The sequence below is a fragment of the Papilio xuthus genome, unplaced genomic scaffold (genome assembly GCF_000836235.2).
Source record: "Papilio xuthus unplaced genomic scaffold, Pxut_1.1 DF826923.1, whole genome shotgun sequence".
NCBI lineage: Eukaryota > Metazoa > Arthropoda > Insecta > Lepidoptera > Papilionidae > Papilio > Papilio xuthus.
In genome coordinates this window covers 1318061-1340564 of record NW_013531726.1, presented here as the reverse complement: position 1 = coordinate 1340564, position 22504 = coordinate 1318061, and the positions used below count along the sequence as shown (strand labels likewise).

General features: G+C 33.8%; 1 protein-coding gene across 1 annotated transcript; it reads right to left on the bottom strand.

The window, feature by feature from the left end:
* Positions 1-13518: 13518 nt before the first annotated feature.
* On the bottom strand, positions 13519-19801 carry LOC106122409 (organic cation transporter protein-like). The gene is made up of 6 exons (XM_013318356.1): positions 19393-19801; positions 17035-17248; positions 16141-16396; positions 14669-15307; positions 14058-14239; positions 13519-13808 (listed from the first exon to the last, which is right to left on the bottom strand). The coding sequence occupies exons 1-6, from the start codon at positions 19563-19565 to the stop codon at positions 13653-13655; spliced, it is 1620 nt and encodes a 539-aa protein (XP_013173810.1). The 5' UTR covers positions 19566-19801; the 3' UTR covers positions 13519-13652.
* Between the last annotated feature and the right edge of the window lie 2703 nt (positions 19802-22504).

The following is a 22504-nucleotide window of genomic DNA, read 5'->3' as shown; positions in this document are numbered from 1 at the left end:
ATCGTTTAAATAAATAAACTTTAATACTAAAATAAGCTTTTGAGATGATGAAATCTTACTAATATTATAAATGCGAATGTTTAGATGGATGGATGTTTGTTTGAAGGTATCTTCAGAACGACTTAACGTATTCGGCTGAAATTTGGGACAGACATGGAATATAATCTTGAAGAACAACAAGCTATCAATTACATTTTTTTAAATGCCGCGCGGCAGTGTTCAGGCGACAGCTAGTAATGGAATATTACCTATCAAGTTGTTGAAAAAACCCTTAAAAAAATTAAGAATTTAAATGAAAAAAATGTTTACATTTACAATCTCTAAAATTGAGTAAAAATCATCATCATCAGCTCACTATACGTCCCCACTGAGGGGCTCGAGGCCTACTGTAAGTTAAGGGTGATTAGGTCATGGTCAACCACTCTGGTCTAGTGCGGGTTAATCTCACATATATCTTCGAACTTCTCAGATATGTGCAGGTTGCATTCGATGTTTTCCATCACCGTAAGAACGTCAGCACCGTACATATTTAAATAAAAAATCGAAGAATACATTGGTACATGGCGGGATTTGAACCCAAGACCTGCAGATTACGAGTCAAGTGTTTAAACCCCTGAGCCACCGACGCTCCATAAATAAAAATCAATGACAATAAATTATTCGGAGTTCAATCACGTATAATTTTAGCGTGAGGTACATTTCCCGATGCCAGACTTAAATTACATAAATTATTTGGAAGCGCATTGGGAATTAATACATCATTTCCATTAACGAATTTTCTATCAATCATTTTCATGAAATTTTAGATGAAATTTTGCTTAACCGACGCACAGTTGTTACATGTTATCATCCCTTTCATTCTCTTTGAAAAGCATGAGACAAAAATATGTATCACACCAGTATCACGGCGGTTGAACTAGGTAACAAATTCACAAAGACAATAATCGTAGGTTTCTAAGACTTAAATCCTTGTATAAAAGATTTTGGTCTCAGAAATCAATGATAAATGGACTACTAATATTAGTATACTATGACCGAAAAATAAACTATACCAAGGACATCCTTAACTTGGACTTCCAAGTGCGTACGGCGCCCGGTCGGTGAGTTGAAGACGTGAACCAATGGCCGTACTAAAAGAGGAAGTCCGTAGAAAATACATCCCTGACTACAACTATATTTGCGTTATGTAAATTATTTGAAATAATTTGCCCAATCGATTTCTTAAAAAAAAAACTACTTATTTTTATTTTCGAATGTATTACAATGTAATTCCGGTTGATCCTATGTCTTATATCGTCAACAAATATGTAAAGAATATTAAAAATAAAAATCTTATATACGCTAAGGTCTGACATTAAATATATAATATATTAATATAACCTTAATGATATTTCCTACAACACGATGCCATAAACGGACCCCATATAATTTTACGACGCGAACACTATCGCAATAATTATTTTCTAGCACAAACATTCCGCCATTTTGCATTCCTCTTATAAAATAGTTAATTAAGTTCTATACAACCACTTTTACATACAAACTAACTATCTCTTATTGTATATTTATAATTATACTCCTATACAAATACTAGTGATTGCACGCGACTTCGTTACTTAAGAATTTCTTTAAAAAAAGCTTATAAAATGTCCGCGTGTATCATCTGCCTTCCTTGCAAATACTGTCAAAATTTGTCCACCTGTTCCGAAGATAGCTCTATTTAAATAATTTTTTTTTTTAATTTTTATATTTCGAACATCAAAACAAATTGAACTGTCATCGCAAAATACTGGCAACCATTACACCGAGCTCTATTGCCCGTTACTTAAAAATAAAAATCTTTCCAATTCAAAGGTAAATAAAAGACAACTGACATCGGTTCTTCGTCGAGAGCAATTATATCGTGTAACCAGCGTTTCTCATTTTCCTAGCAAATAACGAGCGTCTGCTTCAGAAGCCCGGCTCAAATAACCGGTCGCGTATTGATAATTGAACTGTCAAGTTTACTTGAATCTCGGTAAAATGTCGTTATAGCGACATGACTGTTAAGGGGGATATTCACTAGATCATTTTCTCTAACATTTAATACGACATTCGTTGTTCTGTTACAAGCAAATGCTCTAGTGTCTGCTCACCTTTAGATTTTTCGTGTTACCTTTATACGTGTAAAAAATAGTTTTCCGTTTTCGGTAACTATTAATTAAGCGATTTGGGGTCGATTTTTATATTATTTAGTTTTATTTTTATTTTGGTTTAGTTTTAGTAAATATTTTATTTAGTAAGATTATATTTTAATTTAACTTGAAACTTGAATTTATAAACGAAATTAAAAAAATCGTCAATTACGATACGATGACGATGGCACGATTCGAACGATTAAACTATGGTTGTGTTTTTAACTTGATGGACACTAGTGTTGAGTTTAAATGTAAAATAAAAAAAATACAGTTAGGCATCACATCGTACAAACAGTATTTTTATTTATTTACGTGCACAATCATTTTTAAATGCATATTTCAAAAATGATCTTACTAATATTATATATGAAAACGTTTAGATGGATGGATGTTTGTTATAAGATATCTCCGGAACGGCTCTACTAATCTTGATGAAGTTTGACACAGATGTAGAACATAGCCTGCAAGAACACATAGGCTACTAATATATTTTTAATTCCGCTTGGACGGAATCGCGGGCAACAGGTAGTAATTGATATGCACGAAACGATACACAATGAATTATGTTTTCACTATAAAAAAAAACATGATCCAACGGCAATTTCCTCGTCATAAATGATAGAGTGTTCACAAGAGTGTCCGGTAAAGAGTCATTAGGAATGCGCATTTAAAGTGTTCAGGAAGTAAAGTAAACAGACAGTGGAGCGTGCTTCTGAAATCCGAATCGGAACTTACGCGATCACGTGCGGAAATGGAATTTTAAATCCGCACATTGTTGTACAGTCGTGGAATTGTATTCCCTACCCATATCTCTGTAATATCATTTGACCCTAAATAATGTACAGTCAGCTGTAAAATATGTGTACAATTATATAACTTCAGTAATACGTATAGGACTTCGATTTCAAAATTACCTATGCATCTATTTATCAATAGCATGTTTTCATAGTCGGAAGAATACGGCGGGACGTACATATGTACATATTTTTAAAACCAAAGGCCTATAATAGTTTAGCTTTTTGTAAGAAGAAAAATATACATATTTATGCATCTGACTGTACATATGAGCCAATATGGGAAACGAATTTAATTCTTTGACGCTTCAGAATTATTAAAGATAATATTCTAACAGCAAACGGTAATTTAATTACCTCAACTGATAGTACTTTTATGACACACTAAAGAAATATACGAATGACACCTTACTCTCAAAAATTAGTTAATGCTAAGATAAAGTCAAGTTTAAGCTACTTCTCTTCTTCTTCTTCGCATACTTCATTACTGAAGGTGCTTATCTTGATTGCTTTACGGCTGTGTCAACCAGCTGCCTTCACGCCGTCCTGTCTTTAGCTTGTCTCAGGGCAGGGTCTACACTACACAAACTACAAGTTAGGGATCGTGTGATCATAATTTTTAATAAGATTTATAATAGATATTAATTGATTTCCAGTCCATTGTTTTGATAAACCATCAAATTAAGTACTTATGTATTATATAATCAACACATAAAATTAAAAATATAGAAATTTCGTTGTAATTTTTTGCAGCAGAAAAACCGCTGAGTATTTTAACTATCCCCTTAAGCAGATGTCAGTGTGAAATGAATTTCTTTCTAACAAGTCTCCTTAAAATAAACGATTTTTTACTTTGACTTGATTACACAAAGCCTTTTTTAGTTTGCAAAAAAAAAACTGAAGATTACAAAGGTGTAAAAATAGAATGGAAATATAAGGGAATTTTCAAAGCAAAAACTGATATTCGCGTAGCTTTTTCTAATAACCAGATGTCAGTAAAGTCTAGATATATGGAGGGTATAATATAATTAAACATGTTTGTAATCAAATAGATACATGTTTTCGATTAAAAGAAGCTAAAAAACTTGCAATAAATATGTGATGTATTTATTTATAACTACTCTTATTTTATTTATTATACTAATATTTTATTAATCTACATATTTATTTCCATTTACATTATTTATATTCATAAATAACATACACTAAAATTTTACACGAATATCTTATATATAAAATTCTCGTGTCACAATTTTCATTCCCATACTCCTCCAAAATGGCTTGACCGATTCTCATTAAATTTTCTGAGCATATTGAGTAGGTCTGAGAATCGGCCAACATCTATTTTTCATCCCGCGCAGACTGAGTCGCGGGCGACAGCTAGTTTATATATAAAATGCATTTTGGTACACACATTCACACATTTCATATTTTATTTATTTACTAGCTGTCGCACGCGACTCTGTACGCGCATTAAAAAACTAAGTAGCCTGTGTGTTCTTCCAGATATCTTATGTTCTATATCTATGCCAAATTTAGTCGAGATCCGTTACGCCGTTCCGGAGATACCTTCGTACAAACATCTATCCATCCATCCAAACATTCGCATTTAATTTATGGCGTGTTAGAGCGTCGGTGGCTCAGGGGTCAAGCACTTGACTTCCAATCTGCAGGTCCTGGATTCGAATCCCGCCATGTATCATTGTGTTTTTCGGTTTCCGATTTACATATGTCCATTTATCAAGGAAAACATCGTGATGCAACCTGCATATCTGCTACATATCTGAGAAGAAATTCAAAGATATGTGTGAAATCCACCAACTCGCACTGTGCCAGCGATGTTAGCTATGACCTAGTCACCCTTGATTTAGAGTAGGTTCCGAGCCCCTCGGTGGGGACGTATGTATAGTGAGCTGATTATGATTATGGCGTGTGAATTGAATCCATAAAATCTTAGAGACTTCCGCTATATGTCCAATTCTATTTGGTTTTCCTTATAAAAGTCGTTCGTAGCTATAATTCCTTACTTAGTAGAAGCATTACGAGTAGCGTAGCCATCATTAATCGTTGTCAATACTTTTTAGGGAGGTGCGGTGTGCGGGCGAGCGGTTGCGGTTTTGTTCGCAACTTGGACACTCGCCAAATAGCACTCGATTAGCGGGCAAAAGTTAGCCGTCGCTGCGTTTTTATCTTACAAAATTTTCTTTCATTAATTAAGATTAAACATTTAACAAAGTCAATTAAATTAGTTTAGTTCTTTCTTTTAATTGCAATTAAATGATTAACGATTAAAGTAAATACTTAATTGTGTAAAAAAAGGCGTAGTACAACCACAAATTTTACTAAATAAGTTATTTCTATCATACTTATAAATTTACCAGTATAGGTACGTAATTATATGTCACTACATACTAGTTGTGGTCCGCGACTCCATCCACGCGAATTAAATAACTTAATTTGTATACAATGTGTTCTTCCAGACTATGCTCTTCCTCTATGCCAAATTTCATAGAGATCCGTTCAGCAGTTCTGGAGATACCTTCTAACAAACATCCATCCATCGTTACGTATTTATAATATAAGATAACACCATAAGCACTTTATATTAACGGAACCATACTTTATGGTATATCATAGAAGTCAAAAATATGTCTTATATACTACCTTTCCCCGCAGTATTCAATGTTTTTATATTGATTTATCTCTCAGTATTTACTGCGAATACAAGCATCGTTTCACCCCTGGATCTAATTTATAAGCTTGAGAATTATTAACGTGTAACAAGGGATGCATGCACGTGCATTTATGTTCCCCTTGAGCTTGCAGTAGGCTGGACATTCATTACTTATCTTCGTTCATTGCTTACAGAGAATTATAATCATAGATAACGCTAACTAAGCAATCACTAACCTAACAACCAACTACAATATTAGTTAACTAGTTACCGCCACCAACTCTGTATTCGTGTGTTAAAGAAAAGTGTTTAAGTAGCCTATGTGTTCTTCCAGAGTATGGTCTATATCTGTGTTAATTTTTGTCATGATCTGTTAAGCCGTTCTGGAGATACCTTCTAACAAACATCCATCGATCCATCCATCTAAACTTTCGCATTTATATTAGTAAGATTAGCGGTCGCCAGCGTTTTCGTCCGTGCGGATTTAAAAAAAAACATAATTAGTAGCCTATGTGTAGTTCTAGACTATGTTTTATATGTATGCCAAATTTTATTGAGATCCGTTCAGCTGTTCTGGAGATAATTTCAAACATCCATTCATCTATACATTGGCATTTATAACATTAGTAACATTAGTTAGTTTAAAAAATATATGTTGTAAGAATTGTTTCCAAATCTATGTAAAAACTTAATTAGTGTAGCCCACCCATCCATCCAACCACATCACATCCATCTAGACATTCGCATTTATAATATTAGTAAGTTAAATAAAAAGCAACTCTTTAAGGCATAAATTAGAAAAAAAATGAATAAATAGTATCCTATGTCCGTCTCCTGGCTCTAAGCTACCTCCTCACCAATTTTGAGCCATATCGGTAAAGCCGTTCTTGAGTTATAAATAGTGTAACTATCACGACTTTCTTTTATATATATAGATTTTATAAAATTGTGAATAACGATTATAAATCGAGGTTATACGAAGTAACACTTGAGCTCTCGCGACATAAATTATTCGTTGGGATATTGGAAATTTATATTCTAATCGCGATTTCCTTTTAATGGAATTTTATATGATCTCATTTAAAAATACATGCACAATTTTATGCCTCGTTTCAATTTACATCAATGTTTTCAATTTTCCTTTCGTGGTAACACTAAACAACTTTCTGCTAATACGTAATGACAAGTTTACAAATCAGGAATCGGTTTGTTATTTTAGGTAATGCAAGAAGTATAATACAAAATTGAAGCGTCAATAGCCTAACGGTTAAGGGTATGGATTTCCGATCAGGCGGTCGAGAGTTCGAATTCCGCCATTCGACTGTGGTATATCACATCCAACCACAAGCTTAGAGCTTAGTTGGAATGGTACAGGAAATACTAGTAAATCCATCCGCTCGGAATTAAAAATATATATAATTAGTAACTTAACTTACTCTCGAAGTTAGCGGCCAACCTTCAAGACTGAAGAGGCACTAGAAGAAGAAGAATTAGTAACTTATGTATTCTCCCACACTATGTTCTACATCTATGTTAAATAACAGCAAGATACTTTTAACCGTTCCGGAGATACCTTCAAACAAACATCCATCCATCTATCCATCCAAACATTCGCATTTATAATATTAGTAAGATTAATAAAAATCTGTTAATATTTTAATTTAAAAAATCGGCATTCTACTAATTATTTTATCTGATGTCTGTCGACATACCTCTTAAGGTTTGCCTGAAAATGTTTATCTTGTAACAAATACTTTTCCTCGCACACCTCAAAGTTATATTCCAATAACTGGCTCAAGACGACGCTTCATGTTCTATCGTTCTTTCACATTCTTTGTAATTTCTTGTTAAACTTCGATACGACAACTTTTCCCATTTACATATTTTCTTATATATTTTCTTTGTCAAATACAATCTTAACGTGTATTGACATTTTAACAATGTTCAATAAAATTACGAACGACAAGGAAAATACTTTAGGGAGAAATTTTGCGTTGTTTGGTTTTATTTTATGAATAATTTTAACATAAATATTACACAAACAAACATCAAATGTAGTACCAGTTTGTTAAATTCTTTTTTTATCCCCTTTATATAGTTTTATAAAAATGTGAGAGTAGGAATATATTTAGCAGAGGAGTTGCATAAAAGCTAATTAGGTTATGTGTTCTTTCAGACTATGTTCTACATCTATGCCAGATTTCAGCGAGATCCATGTAACCATTCTGGAGATACCTTCTAACAAATATACATCCATCCAAACATTCGCATTTATCATATTCGTAATACAATATTTGGAATATTAAAATGAATGTTATAGATATAATAACTTGACTTGCAATCTGCAGGTCCTGGGTTCGAATCCCGCCATGTACCAATGTGTTTTTCTATTTCCGATTTACATATGTACATTTATCCGACATTCTTACGGTGAAGGAAAACATCGCGATGCAACCTGCACATATCTGAGAACAAAATTCAAAGATATGTATGTGTGAAGTCAACCAACCCGCACTTGGCCAGCTTGGTTGACTATAGCCTAATCACCCTTAACTTAGGGTAGGCTCCGAGCCCCTCGATGGGGACGTACATATAGTGAGCTGATGATGATGATGATGATGAGATATAATAAAATAAATACCATAAATTACAGATCATGAATATTTAACGATATCTAAGTAAAGTTAAGTTACAGTTTACATCAATTATTTCTCAAAAGCTTTTAACATTAAGTTAGCAACTTCCAATAATTGATTTCACTTAAATATTTATCGCAAACTCCGCACCAATTTAGCGCACAATTAACAAATAGAATATACAAAAATAAAACAACCATTTCGTCCAAAAACTGAATGCTTCAAATTATTAATTATTTGTGTTATATTATTTCCATTAGTTACAATAAATCGAATTTCTTTCAGTGATAGCACCGAGTAGTAATAAGTCCAGAAATACAGTTTGACATTGTTGTGTTATTTGCATACTAACTGTCGCCCGCGACTCCGTCCGCGCGGGATAAAAAAAATACTTAATAAGTAGACTATGTGTCCTTCCAGACTATGTTCTACATCTATACGAAATTTCAGCTAGACCCGTTGAGCCATTCTTGACATATCTTCAAACAAACGTCCATCCATCCATCTAAGCATTTATAATATTAGTAAGATATCACACATGTATTTTATGAATTGCTTATCAAATACATAAAAAAGCGATGTTATTAAATAATTATTAAAAATAACGATTTGTTACTAACAAAAAAAACATAAACCCGACTATGAAACTAGGGGAAGATCGAATCGTTCGTCAAAATCGTTTCAAACGTTTAAGCTCTATACCGTCAACAAACACACATACATACATACTAACTTACAGGCGAATAATATCCTCTAGTATCAGTAGATTAAAAACAAACACAATTTTCAACAGTTTAATGGTGAATAAATAAAATACGTACTCTCCTTTTCATAAATTGTAACCTTGGGACCTTAAACTAATGTGAATTCATCCATCGCCTAATTGTGTTACATTTAATTCATTACATCCTAACATTTTATGACTTACGCATTAAATATTAAAGGATAAAATAATTTACGACGGAGAAGAGAGATAATCTTACTAATATTATAAATGTGAATGTTTAGATGGATGGATGTTTGTTTGAAGGTATCTCAAAAACGGCTCAAAGGATCATGATGAAATTTGGCATGGATATAGAAAATAGTCTAAAAGAACACATAGGCAATTTTTTAATTCGTCGCGGACAAAGTCTCAGGCGACAGCTAGTAATTTTATAATTATATCTTTGTCAAAAATATTATTGATAGAAATAGCTATCATCATCATCAGCTCGCTATACGTCTCCAATGAGGAGCTCGGAGCCTACCCTAAGTCACGGGTGACTAGGCCATAGTCAACCACGATGGCCAAGTGCGGGTTGGTTGACTTCACACATATCATTGATTTTTTTCTCAGATATGTGCAGGTTGCATCACGATGTTTTCCTTAACCGTACTCGTAAGAACGACGGATAAATGTACATATGTAAATCAGAAATCGAAAAACACATTGGTACATGGCGGGATTCGAACCCAGGATCTGCAGATTGCAAGTCAAGTTTTTGACCACTGAGCCACCGACGCTCAGCGAATCCCTGGTTTTTTAAATTGTTCTTGTACGGTTTTTTGCATAGTAAACCATTTTACTAACTTTTTAAATATAAATCGAAAAGAAAATACATTTTAAAAAGTAATTTAAATTCTGCACAATCACGTAGAGCAATTTATCACTTCCTGAATGTTCGAGAAAAGAACTTCCTAATGATTATGGACTCCGGTGATTCTTGCTTTTCAATGGTTTATTTTGATATATTTTTGCACGGTTACTAATACTTACGACGAAGGAAAACATCATGTTGCAGCCCCCTAGTACAAATATTTGTGACAATCACCCTTTTTTTTATATCAAAAGGTGGCAAACGAGCGAGCAGCCACCTGAAATCGCTGAAATAGCGAAGTGATTGCTGCCCATAGACATACGCAATTGCATATGCGCTGCCTACCTTTAATCGACGGAGGAGAGGATGCACAGAAAGAAAATATGTTCCCTTTCCATGGATCCTCTCATCCGTAAAGTGCATTTCCACTTCCCATCCTTTCCTTATAAAGAAAAGGATGGGAAGGGACAGAGGACGAAATAAGGCCTCCGGGACGCACACTAACGCGGAATTGCTTCCACTTCACGCCTGTCTTCTGTGTGGTCGTGGTATTTCACCGGGCGAGCCGGGCCAATTCGTGCGAAGATGTTAAAGCGGGCTCTACCACTGTTAGAACCTCGTATCGTTATCGTCAATTTTCTTCTTATTATTAATCCTTACTAATATTATAAATGCGAAAGTATAGATGTATGTTTGTTAGAAGCTATCTCCAGAACAGCTCCATAGATCTCGCTAAAATTTGGCATTCATATAGAACATAGTATAGAAGAACACATAGGCTACTAATTAAGTTTTTTTTAAGTCCGGACGTAGTCACGAGCTACACCTAGCGACGCTGCACTAATGTCACCTCTGACATATCGCTTCAAATTTATTAGGAACATGTATACGCTAACTATAATTATGCATCTACCTTATCTTTGAAATTAAGGTCGTGAATGTAAACATATATAAAGCTCGTTCTCCACTCAATGCTATCTTCAAAGCATTATCTATAGTATGATATCCCAAGTTGTTATTAAACCGCAAATATGAAATAGATATATTAATATTAAATGGATTTGCCTTGAGAATCGAAATAATATAAAGCCATACACACACTTCCGTGTATATAACATTAATGTAACTTAAAGTAACTCTCGAAGCTTTCTACCTTGTCATAATCTATACATGCATACTTATTAATAAAATTTGCGTGTCTGTATGTAATATCGAAAAACATATTTCATATATATGTATAAGTAAAGATAATAAAGAAAAAACAAATTTTTGGTTTATCTGTCTGTATGCTTGGCCACACGACGTTTGTTCCGTAACTCCGGAACGGCTGAACTTATAATTACAATAAAATACTAACGTAATAAAATGTTGTTTTTTTCTAGTACAAAATAGATTTTCAAAGACAGATAATAAATAATCTATAAAAAAAAAATTGAATTTACTTTTAAACCCCAAATCCGTATAAGTAATAGTTTCTTAGTAACGTACCACAAAATTGTAAACATATAGGATAACTAGCTATCGCCCGCGACCCCGTTCGCGTGTTTGTCTAAAATATAAAAAAATAAAAATTCAGGGGGAACTACCCTTAACATTTAGGGGGATGAAAAATAGATGTTGGCCGATTCTCAGACCTACTCAATATGCTCACAAAATTTCATGAGAATCGGTCAAGCCTTTTCGGAGGAGTATGGGAACGAAAATTGTGACACGAAAATTTTATATATACAAGATTGAATTTACTTTTAAACCCCAAATCCGAATAAGTAATAGTTTCTTAGTAAAGTAGCACAAAATTAAAAATAAGTAAACATTATAGGATAGTATAAGTCTTCTCTCTTTGACAAAACTTCGATGTAATTAATAAGTAATTGGAAAATACTTTGTTCAAGGCAATTGAATCAACTACTGTTTGTATAACTTTAGTTATAAATCCATTAGGGAATCTAAGACCGTGTATGGCAGCCATTATGTGGTTTGAAGAATATCTCAACTTTGTCCACGGACGTCGCATACAAACTGACCACTTAATTAATTAATTTATACAAACATGTTAAGATGGAGTTTAAGAGATTTGCTAATTATAATTAAGTGCTTGTAATACCATTGAATATTATCATTTAGTTAAGTAACAAGGAGTTCCCTTAGTCTAGCTTAAGTATTGGACATCTATATTAAGCGACTGTTTTGTCTTTATAAAGCGTCTCTGAGTACAAAAATTTTTACACATAATTTTAATGATACTAATAGATATTTTAGTGTAGATTTGCTGGTGCCAGTTTCTCCCCCACATGGGTGGTATGCGTAATGCATTTCACTGGGTTGAAAAAAGAAAAAAAATTAGCAATGCTAGTTGTCTGTTCGGTTAGTACATTAGCAACTGCATGTCAACTGTATAGATTTGCTCCGTCATATTTAAAATCGCAGCGACTCTTCTCTTGACTTGACAAAAGGGTTGTAACGACTGTCTTTGGCGACGACGGAAAGAAAAGTCAGTGACTCGTGTTGCGTGCCTCTGACACTGTATTACGTAAGTACGTTTGACAACTGAAATTTTCTTTCATTTGTTTTAAACAAAAGCAACTAATCGTCTATGTTTCAGGGGGATTAGACAAAGTGCATTCACTTCAAAACGATTCCATAACGAATTTAAAAATGAATGAAATTGACGTGCGACAATCACATGACTTATCGAAAGTTACTGTCATTTCTATATATTTTTGAAGTTCGCTATGGAATCGCCTCGAAGCGAATGCTTTTTGTCTAACCCCACAGATGTTTTCCATTCATAATATAGATAGCTCGTTAGTATATTTCAATTGATTTCAAGTAACAAGGCGTAACATAGTAAGTATAAATCTGAGTTGAATCCGACGCTAAATCCTATGCAAAGTAAATGAAGGGATCGAATAGAAAGTAAATAAGATGCTTAAGGATCTTCATAGTAAGAATAAATTAATTATTTTAAAGAGAACTCTAGTCAAGTTACCTAGATAACAATATTTATCTATGCAGTCGCATCTATGATCACGCCAACACAGAAGACGGTCGTCAAATGATAGTAATTCCTCGCTTCGTTTGATGAGTGAGCGTTCCGGACTCCCTTTTCTTTTAAGGAAAGTATGGGAAGGGAAAGTGGATTTGGTAGGGGACACATAAGAAGGGGAAATATGCTTGTTTTGCATGTATCTATAATTGGGGATTTCTACGGCAGACGCTTCACAATTTCGGCGAATTCAGGTGGACGCTTGCTCGTTTGCCACATTTTACTAAAAAAAACAGGAACGCAAGAAATTGTGATCTCTGCTTACTTACTTAGACAACTGGCGTAAGTAATGTTATGTAATTAAATTTAAAAAAGTTGACTTTAAGGCTCCATGAGTAAGGTAACATTTTCTTTATATTTTCATACTAGAATGTTTCTCTACTACACGTCGCTGTTGTAAATTTCCAAGCGTCTATTAAACTTTCAAAGAAACATTTTAAAGCTAAATAATTACCTCCATTGCGGTATAGCGCAAGTTCTTTCCTTTTCCCCTTTCCTTTGTTAACGAAATATTTGAACTTTTTAATATTTCACCATCAAAGGAACTTACAGAGAAAAAAAACAAATTTAAGTATAAACAGATTTAATTAAATAAAATCTCGAATCCGAGTTATTACATGGTGACTTAATCAGACCCTTAGCGTAGATTTACCATAGCAATCTACTCTAAAGGTATTCGACAGTGACCATTCAACGAAAGAATTTGGTAGCACAAATTATAAAATATAGTAGACTAGAACAAAATCTATGCGTTATCTTCCTTCTTTGATTGTCTTTCTGCTTCCTCAATAGTGTCAGGCAGAGGTACGTTAATTGTCTCTGGTAAAGTAAACACAAGAGCACTGGCCACTACAGTTATACTCGCAAAGAATATAGCTGGCAGGTTGTCATAGTACAACGCCTGGAAAAAAAAATATTATAAATTTTATTAAAGACCAGTCATTCTGAAAGTAGAAGTAATATCACGTAACAAAGGTACCTTCACTGATATTAGTAAAATTTTGAAAAAAGAACTAAGAGAAAATAAGTCTTGGGAATATCTGTCACACACTGAAGTACTTATACAGAACAAAGAAATCCTAGATTCTTTTTAATTTCACGTAAACGAAGTAAGATATAACAATAATCTAGTAGGAGGTAACAATCTTACTAGTAATGGTGTAAGGGGTGCCAGTGTGGATCCGACGCGACCCAACGCGGAGCACACGGCCAGCAGTGATTGTCGTACGTTAGTGGGGAACACTTCTGACACGTAGATGTACACCGAGCTGTAAGCTACCGTAATGGAGAACTTCCCAGACAAGTAGATCACGAGAGATAACCATTTCTGATCTATAGAAACAAAGGTTACACTTAATTTTTTATAAGATTAGAAATGAACATCGGGTATACATCACATAATGATCATAGACGCCCATTGACATACGAAGTACGCTTTTTGTAGGACCCTAAGTACCCGGCTTTATCCGATGTTCTTACAATGAAAAAAACACCGTGATACAACCTGCTCATATATGCCAAGAAATTAAAAGCCAGCATGGTTACCACCCCTTACTTGGGGTAGACTCTGAGCTCATGAGCGGGAACGTAACGTTAATTGATGATGATGATAAGTCCAAATTTAAGAAATGGGCAGTAACATGGGCGTCGTTGAACATTTCGGTGTTCCCGCTGCTCGTTTGCCCCCTTCAGTTATAAAATAACAATTACTTTCCTATAATTTGATATGTTTTATTGTACTCCTTACTATAAGATACTAACCTTTTCGAATTAAAGAAAGACTAACACAGAAGCAAGCACTCAACAAATAAGTCGATGTCAATGTTCGTTTTCTACCAAATTTCTCCAACACATACAAACATACAAAGTTTGCTGGAATCTCAACGAAAGCTACCAACATGAAGTTTATGTATTTGTTACCAGCTAACGACACAGAATTTATTGACAGTCCGTAATACACAAAAGTGCAAGTTATCCATAGAAAAGAACAAACTGCTACTCTTTTTCTAATGATACTTGATTTCAATGCTTGGAGAAAAGATGATTCCGTTTTTCCTTCGTTATTTGCGACCTCTTTACTCTTTGGATCTTCTGTTCCTAATTTGAATAAAGATGATAGAGAGTCATCGGAAATGTGTACTTTATTCATATTGCTTGCTTTCTTTAGTATTTCAACTGCTTCTTCATGACGACCTTTACTAAGTAGCCATCTGGCACTTTCATTTAGAATCCAAAGGTATGAAAATACTAGTAGGGCTGGAAAGTATAAGATCCGAAGTAGTTTCCTCCAGTTTTGAAGCCACCAGGCAAGACCAGCTAGAGTCATCGAGCCGAAAACGTATAAAACGTTGATTAATGTATTTCCAAAAACTCGCCCCTTAGGCCCGACGATTTCCATAGCTAAAAATCACAAATTTACGTAAAATATTATATCTTTCATCTGAAAAACGGCTAAACTCTCACACGGCGACGGGGTCCGCGAAATAATACCAGTCCCACTCACCCTGATGAAGGGCAACCGATGGGCTCGAAACTAGTCGGTGCCAACACCGGACAAATATACGTGAGTGTTTAGCCCTTTTTATATAAGTTTATTATAATGTCTCCTTTGTATATTTAGAAGGTAAATTTGTGAGAATTCCATTTATCTTTATGAATTTTGTTGGTTTTGAGAATACTAATAAAAATCCGTACTGCGATAATTACTTCTCAGAATTTATATCATGTAACTTAAAAGACAGTAAAAATGATATAAGACATTGAAATAAGGGACCCTTAAAAGAAAATTAAAAATTTATTAAAAATTTAGGCAAAAAATCTCACTAGCTTAAGGTCAAGAAACCTGAATAAATACTAGCAATTTGTCGCTGCGATGAATAATCTTTGTTGATCAACGTAATTAGAAAAAAGATTCGGGTCACATAAAACTGGTAAACATCAGTACAGATTGTTCCGACCTTAGTACATTTGACTACCTTACATAGATTGTAGTTGTACGCTTCTTTCCCCATTTCTCAGACTCCTGAAGTAGGTGGCTTACCGAAAGGTAAACAGATACGACAGAAATGTCGTAGTACAAAGAATTTCTTGAATGCTGGTATAACTGTACTATAGTCAAAAGACGATATCTATTGTCATCCCTTTCATTATGTTTGACAAAATGGAGACAACAATATGTAATACGGGAACAAAATCACATTTACATATTGTATCTACACCATTGTTGAACTTACCTAAAACAAAAGCTGTACTATATGCTCCTGCGCCTAAGGAAGCTTCCAGAAATTCCATAGCAATCATCATGTAGTAATTAGTTGAGAAAGATCTTGTGATACCAAATATACCATTCATCAAAGAAGCTATTGGTAAAGCAACTTTTCTTCCGAATCTATCAGATAACATTCCAGTTAGTGGCAAAGATACAAATAGACCAGAGTTATGTATCGTGCCAATTAATGTTCTCTTCCAGTTTTGGCAACCAAGATCGAACTATAAAATTAAATAATATAATACTTTAATATCTTTATCTTATAAATAAAATAAGGAGGCAATTAGAGAAACACCGAGGTGATCAATGACACCCATGGACATCCACAACAGCAGAGGAACTACAGATGCGTTGCCAGCCTTTAAGGAAATGGTATGCTCGCATCTTGAACGACCCTAAGATTTTGCTTGATATCCTTGTTACTTTAATGGTGGATACTTCTGGTTAGCAACAGCTTAGAAGATGATATATTCTGGTTTTACAATGCAACTAAATAGAACAACAAAGTCAGGATTATTTTGTAAAGACGATACTTTCTAAATGGTTGGTTAGAAACGACTTTTGATACAAACGACGTCTTTGCTGTATTTGGACCTTCAAAATAAGTAGCAGAAGACATAGCCAAGTATAATATAAGTAGCAGATTATGAATAATGGGCACCCAATAGGATAATTTTTTTTTTTTAATTAACTGGCATTTTATTAAAGTACTTCTAGCCATAGATGTCTTCAAGAGTCTTGTCATCGCGACTTAAATTTCACTTCGTTGGTAATCATTGTTATCATAGTCAATGATAAATTTAATACTCTTTAGCTTTACATTGTTCGCTTCTGATATAAATTTATAGCTGGTACTTACATCCTTCACCGCTGAGTCTTCATCACTGTATACGTATTTATCACATTGTTCTACAACAACTTCGAAATCCTTTTGTGTACATGTAACATTACTTTGACTGTAGTTTCCCGTAAATTGGTACCGTTTGCATTTTGATAAATCATTTTTATCTCGTGGTATCGCATATTCTAGCCAAAGACTTTCATTGATTACTTCGCATTGAGTAATTTCACATCTGCAATAAATCCAAATTAAAATTACTTGCATCTGAATTGTGATGTTGATCATCATCATCGCAAAGCAAACAGCCTTCGTCTGTCTACTACTGGGCATAGGGCTTTGATGATGATACCAAGGTTTAAATGCGCAGGAACGGATTTCAGTGCGCTGGTAAAGCAAGATTCAGTGAATTGACAATTCGCACATAATGAGAGTGCATCGACCAAAAGCAGACCATGATCTGGGATTGTAGTCCCTACATTTCACTGTACCTCATAACCTCATTAAAATAATTCAATATCTATTAAAACACAACTAACAATAATGTACGTAACCATATAATGTGGAAGAAACGAAGGAGATTATAAGATTGTGCGAAATGTTATCGATATTTTTGGTTTTGAAAGTTGGGAAACAATCTAATTCAGAGATACCAAACAATGTGTCGATGTAGCGTTTATGGCTTTCGGCACATGACTATCGCAAAGCCTCGCCGGAGCTAACACAGAATTGCATTCAAAGCCCATATTTAGTTTATGAATAAACTGCAACAAAAGCAGATATAACTGTTCAATTTAAAGATAAATTTGGCTTTCCTTTTATTATTTTCCGATGTAACATTGTAATATAATCTGTAGATAAGATTGTCTCATTGATAGCAAAATATTCGACCTTGAATTGGATTGTTTGTTTTTAAAGCGATATATATATTCTAAAGGTTTCAAAAAGAGTAAAGAGTTCTTTTCCACTGCGACTAACATGTGTACTCAGTGTGGCTCAGGGGTTTCAACACTTGACTTGTAATCTGCAGGTCCTGGGCTCGAATCCCGCCATGTACTTTTCGATTTCCGATTTGCATATGTACATTTATCCGACGTTCTTAAGGTGAAGGAAAACATCGTGATGCAACCTGCACATATCTGAGAAGATATTCAAAGATATGTGTAAAGACAACCAACCCGCACTTGGCCGGCGTGTTTGACTAAGGCCTAGTCACCCCTCACTTAGGGTAGGCTCCGAGCCCCTCGGTGGGGACGTATACTGAGCTGATGATTACGTTAACCTTTCGCTCCTTTATTTCTCATTCACTAGCACTACTTTCAAACTTCCTCTAATACACACAATTGATAATATGAAATGCGACCGTTGTTTTTCTCTTACTTTAACATGAATAATATTTATTTACAATAAAGTGCAATAAATATTATGCTAAGGTTAATTCTCGTACGTATTAGCTTCGATACTGAGAGTAAATAGAAACGGAAAGCTTACAAGGGAATGCAAATGTATGATAATAGGTGCTTAGAGGGTGGCAGAGTATGCTCGGTAGACTGTACACTGAATAATGAACATTATAACGTTGCAGTAGAGTTCAAAATGCAATTTTAACGTTCTGTACACTGCTGTAATGCATTCTAGACTAAGTGAATATTGCTTCAAGGTTTTCCTGGCGGTGAAATAATTAATAATACATTAACTATTTAGCGCCAAACGCCATCTGGATTTCAATTACGTAACTTTATATTTATTTTACGCTATTACTTTTTCAATTAATTTGCGACAATTGTGTGTCTGGCAGAGGTAAATTTTTTATAGGAGAACTTGTTTTTTTCTCGAACGTATTGTTTAATTTACGAACGATCCTGCTTCATAATATAAAAGTGTTGGATTACTAACAAATAAATTCACAGATAATAGTCAAAACAGTTTTACGTTTCACAGCTTATTAAGAGATTTTAAAACACCAACGACGATTTCATTTGAAGAATAAATTAGCTTATAGCCTATTTGGACATTGTGAAATAGGCCTTCGGTTTAATCGTGTTTGGATGGATGGAGCGATGGAAAACAGCTGCAAAGATATCACTGAAATTTGTTATAGATGTGGAACATAGCTTGGAAGAACACATATAATTCAGTTTTTTTTTTAATTCCGCACGAGCGGAGTCGCGGGCGACAGCTAGTAACCAATAATTGTTTTTTTAATTAACATCGATAGCAGTGTAAATGATGTCAGATGTTTCAACACCGCGAATGGACGTGACTGTACATTGGACGGGTATTTGGATTTGGGATTGAGAAGGGCCACAAGTAGTATAATATAAAATATATATCAAATGAATTCAAATACTATGTATATATATGTATATTTGTACCTACCTGTAGTCTATATCAGATGCTTCAAACACATAAATAGATGAGTACATTCCCGCCAAATATATTGGAAATAATAATAGCGCATAATTCACAATATTATATTTGCCAAATGGTCCAAGTTGCTTCAAAATCACATCCAAGTCAAATGGTTTATCACTAATTTTATCTTTAGCCATTTTTCAAATAAAAATCTTATCAAAGAAAATTAATTAAAAAAAACTTTACGATCGTCAGATTTTAATTGACAATTTTATAAAACTCTATCGACTCATAAAAATGCATAACTTTAGTATACCATGGAACATTTCAAATATTTTTACTAAGACAAATTAAACTCGACACAACACAACAAAAACTCCGTTAGTGTTAAATTTACAAAGATGTCTTACTTTTAATTAAAAAAAAAACTCAATGCAGGTGACGTTCTTCCATTGGATACCTCTTGTGAGATAAAATCGTATCGATTGACAAATCACTAAAACATCTTTATCTCTTCAAGATAATGCATCATTATATATATTTAAGCAGCAAAAGTTTGGATGTATGGATGTTTGTTAGAAGATATCTCCAAAAGGTCTCAACAGATCTTGATAAAATATGAACATAAGGATAATTAAGGATAAATTGGAAAAATACCTTTTAAGTTTTTATTTTAATTCAACGCGGACAGAGGGCGTTGTTCATTCTATAATTGGTGAAGTGAATAACGCATTTTATGTATTTTACCAGCCAGAAACTTATTTAGATATTCATAAAATAGTTAATATAATATAGATTTAAACATAGGGGTTCTTCAAAGCGACTGATTGTAGTAGCTTGGTCTGTTAAATTTACTTGGAAAAGACATTGGCTATTTTTTTATTAAGGAAGCAAAGTCTCAAACATAAGTACATATAACTATAAGATTATTCATGTAAACTAGATTTAGATTAGTATATAAAATATGGTATAGTAATTCGAGTAGCAAACCTTTGTTAACAGGCCGCGAATCAATAATAAGTAGAAGGCAAACATGATCGAGTTTGGGATCAGGTAAAATATTAGGTACAATCACCTTCATACGCGGTGTTCCACCTTAAAAGTAATTATAGCACGTAACGTTAGCAAATGTGGTAACAAAAACGTGTGTTAAAAATAAAATAGTTGGAGATAAAGATTCAGTTTGGATCTTATTAATATTATAAATGGGAATGTTGAATGGATGTTTGTTTGAAGGTATCTCCAGAACGTCTGTATGGATATCGCTGTAATTCGGCACGGATGTAGGACATAGCGTGAAAGAACACACAGGTTAGTTATTAAGTTTTTTTTTAAAATTCCGGATGAAATCACGGGCGATAGCAACCAATAAAGTTTTTTTAATAAACATCGATAGCAGTCTTATTGTTTGTAAATAGAGGTAAGGGTCAAGTTCAACACTGCGAATGGACGTGACTGTACATTGGACGGGTATTGACTTAATTCAACGCTTAATGAACGGAAACTTAGAGTGGATGACTGGGACTTTGATCGTTAGTATTCGTCGTTAAATTTGAATTAACCTGTATAGATATCTACTTACGACCCCAGCTTATGTCGTGGTATAAATGTTAAAATAAACTCATTATGTTCTTAAGAGAGGTTTAAGAGGCAAAAAGGTCATTCGCCCTTCATCTTGGCTCATGTTACATTAATTTATTTTATTATAAATTCTAAAATCATCAAAGTGTAAATTACTGTAATACAAAATAAACTAAGTAACTAAAATTACTAGTACATAGTTTAATTTTAGCAAACTGATGAAAGTCGTTTGATGAATTACTTTTGCGCCTGTTATAATATTGCGGCAATATCTACTCAGCGTGATATTGCAAATACTACACAATAGGCGAAAATAATTTATTGTTGAGAAAATAATGTTTTGATAGCACTCTTTGAGCTATGAAAAGAAAAACAAATATTACCAAACATTATATTAAGGGTCATTTTTTGTTCAATCGCAAAGAAAACGGACTACGTGGTACGGTAAAAACATAAAGGAAACGATATACCATAACAAAGACATCATACTACAATATAAATTACTAGCTAAACATTGTCTGGGTAAAATATATTTATATTTTTTTTAATAAGCAAAAATTGTTTCCCGAAAAAATGATTTCTATACAATGTTAATAATATTCAAAGTGCCTGCATGTATTTTGGCACTAATTAAAGAAACAGCCAACAATAATTACGTTTTATATCTCAAATTTACACAACATTGAACGCTCTAACAAAGTTCATTATCTATTTCCCCTCTCGGCTCCACCATGACCCTCCCTGTCACGCAACCCCACTTCAAACTTTACCCCTCGGATCTTTCCCTTACCAGACTCTTCATGCCTTGTAATTTACCTGGAAGTATGGAAAAGGCTTTTCAAATTTCGATTTGTTCGACATCAATGTAAAATACTACTTAAGATTCCTACAATTAAATTTATTCTGTGAAATAAACAATTCACACAGGCGCTTTTTTTACGCCGCGTTAAAACTAGGCGTTAATCGACGAACACTTTAAAACTACTCTTGTTTCTTGCGTTCAGTGTTCAAAATCCAACATTGCGCGATAAAAAAAAGCTTCGCGTTTTAAACGCATTGATAAACAGATACATGGAAATGTATTTTATATGCATATTTGTTTTGGTTGAATAATGCGGGCTTATTCGTTTAAAAATATTTGCTATAACGTGACCATAGGCGTTACTTCTCTTTTTGTGATTTTAGCTTAAAAATACATCAGACGTCTTTCCTAATATTATCTTTTAGATATGGAGTTAATAATATAACATAGGATAAATAAGTCCTATGTATAAACGAATTATTAAATAAAAATAAAAGAAAATTTAGGGAACGTACCCATACTACCGTGACCTGTTTAGAGGGCGGGGGAGCGGAGTCTTTAAAATACTACGGTCAGTCACAGAAGCGGGGGGGGGGGGTGCATATTTTAGTCACGTAGTCGATATTTGTTTTTTTTTCATGAACCATAATAAACTAGTAATTTATGTATGCATGCAGTCTTATGCCATAAAGAAGAGTATGAGCAAAATTATTTCTTTTTCAATTTTTACCTGTGAAATTATTAAAAATCATA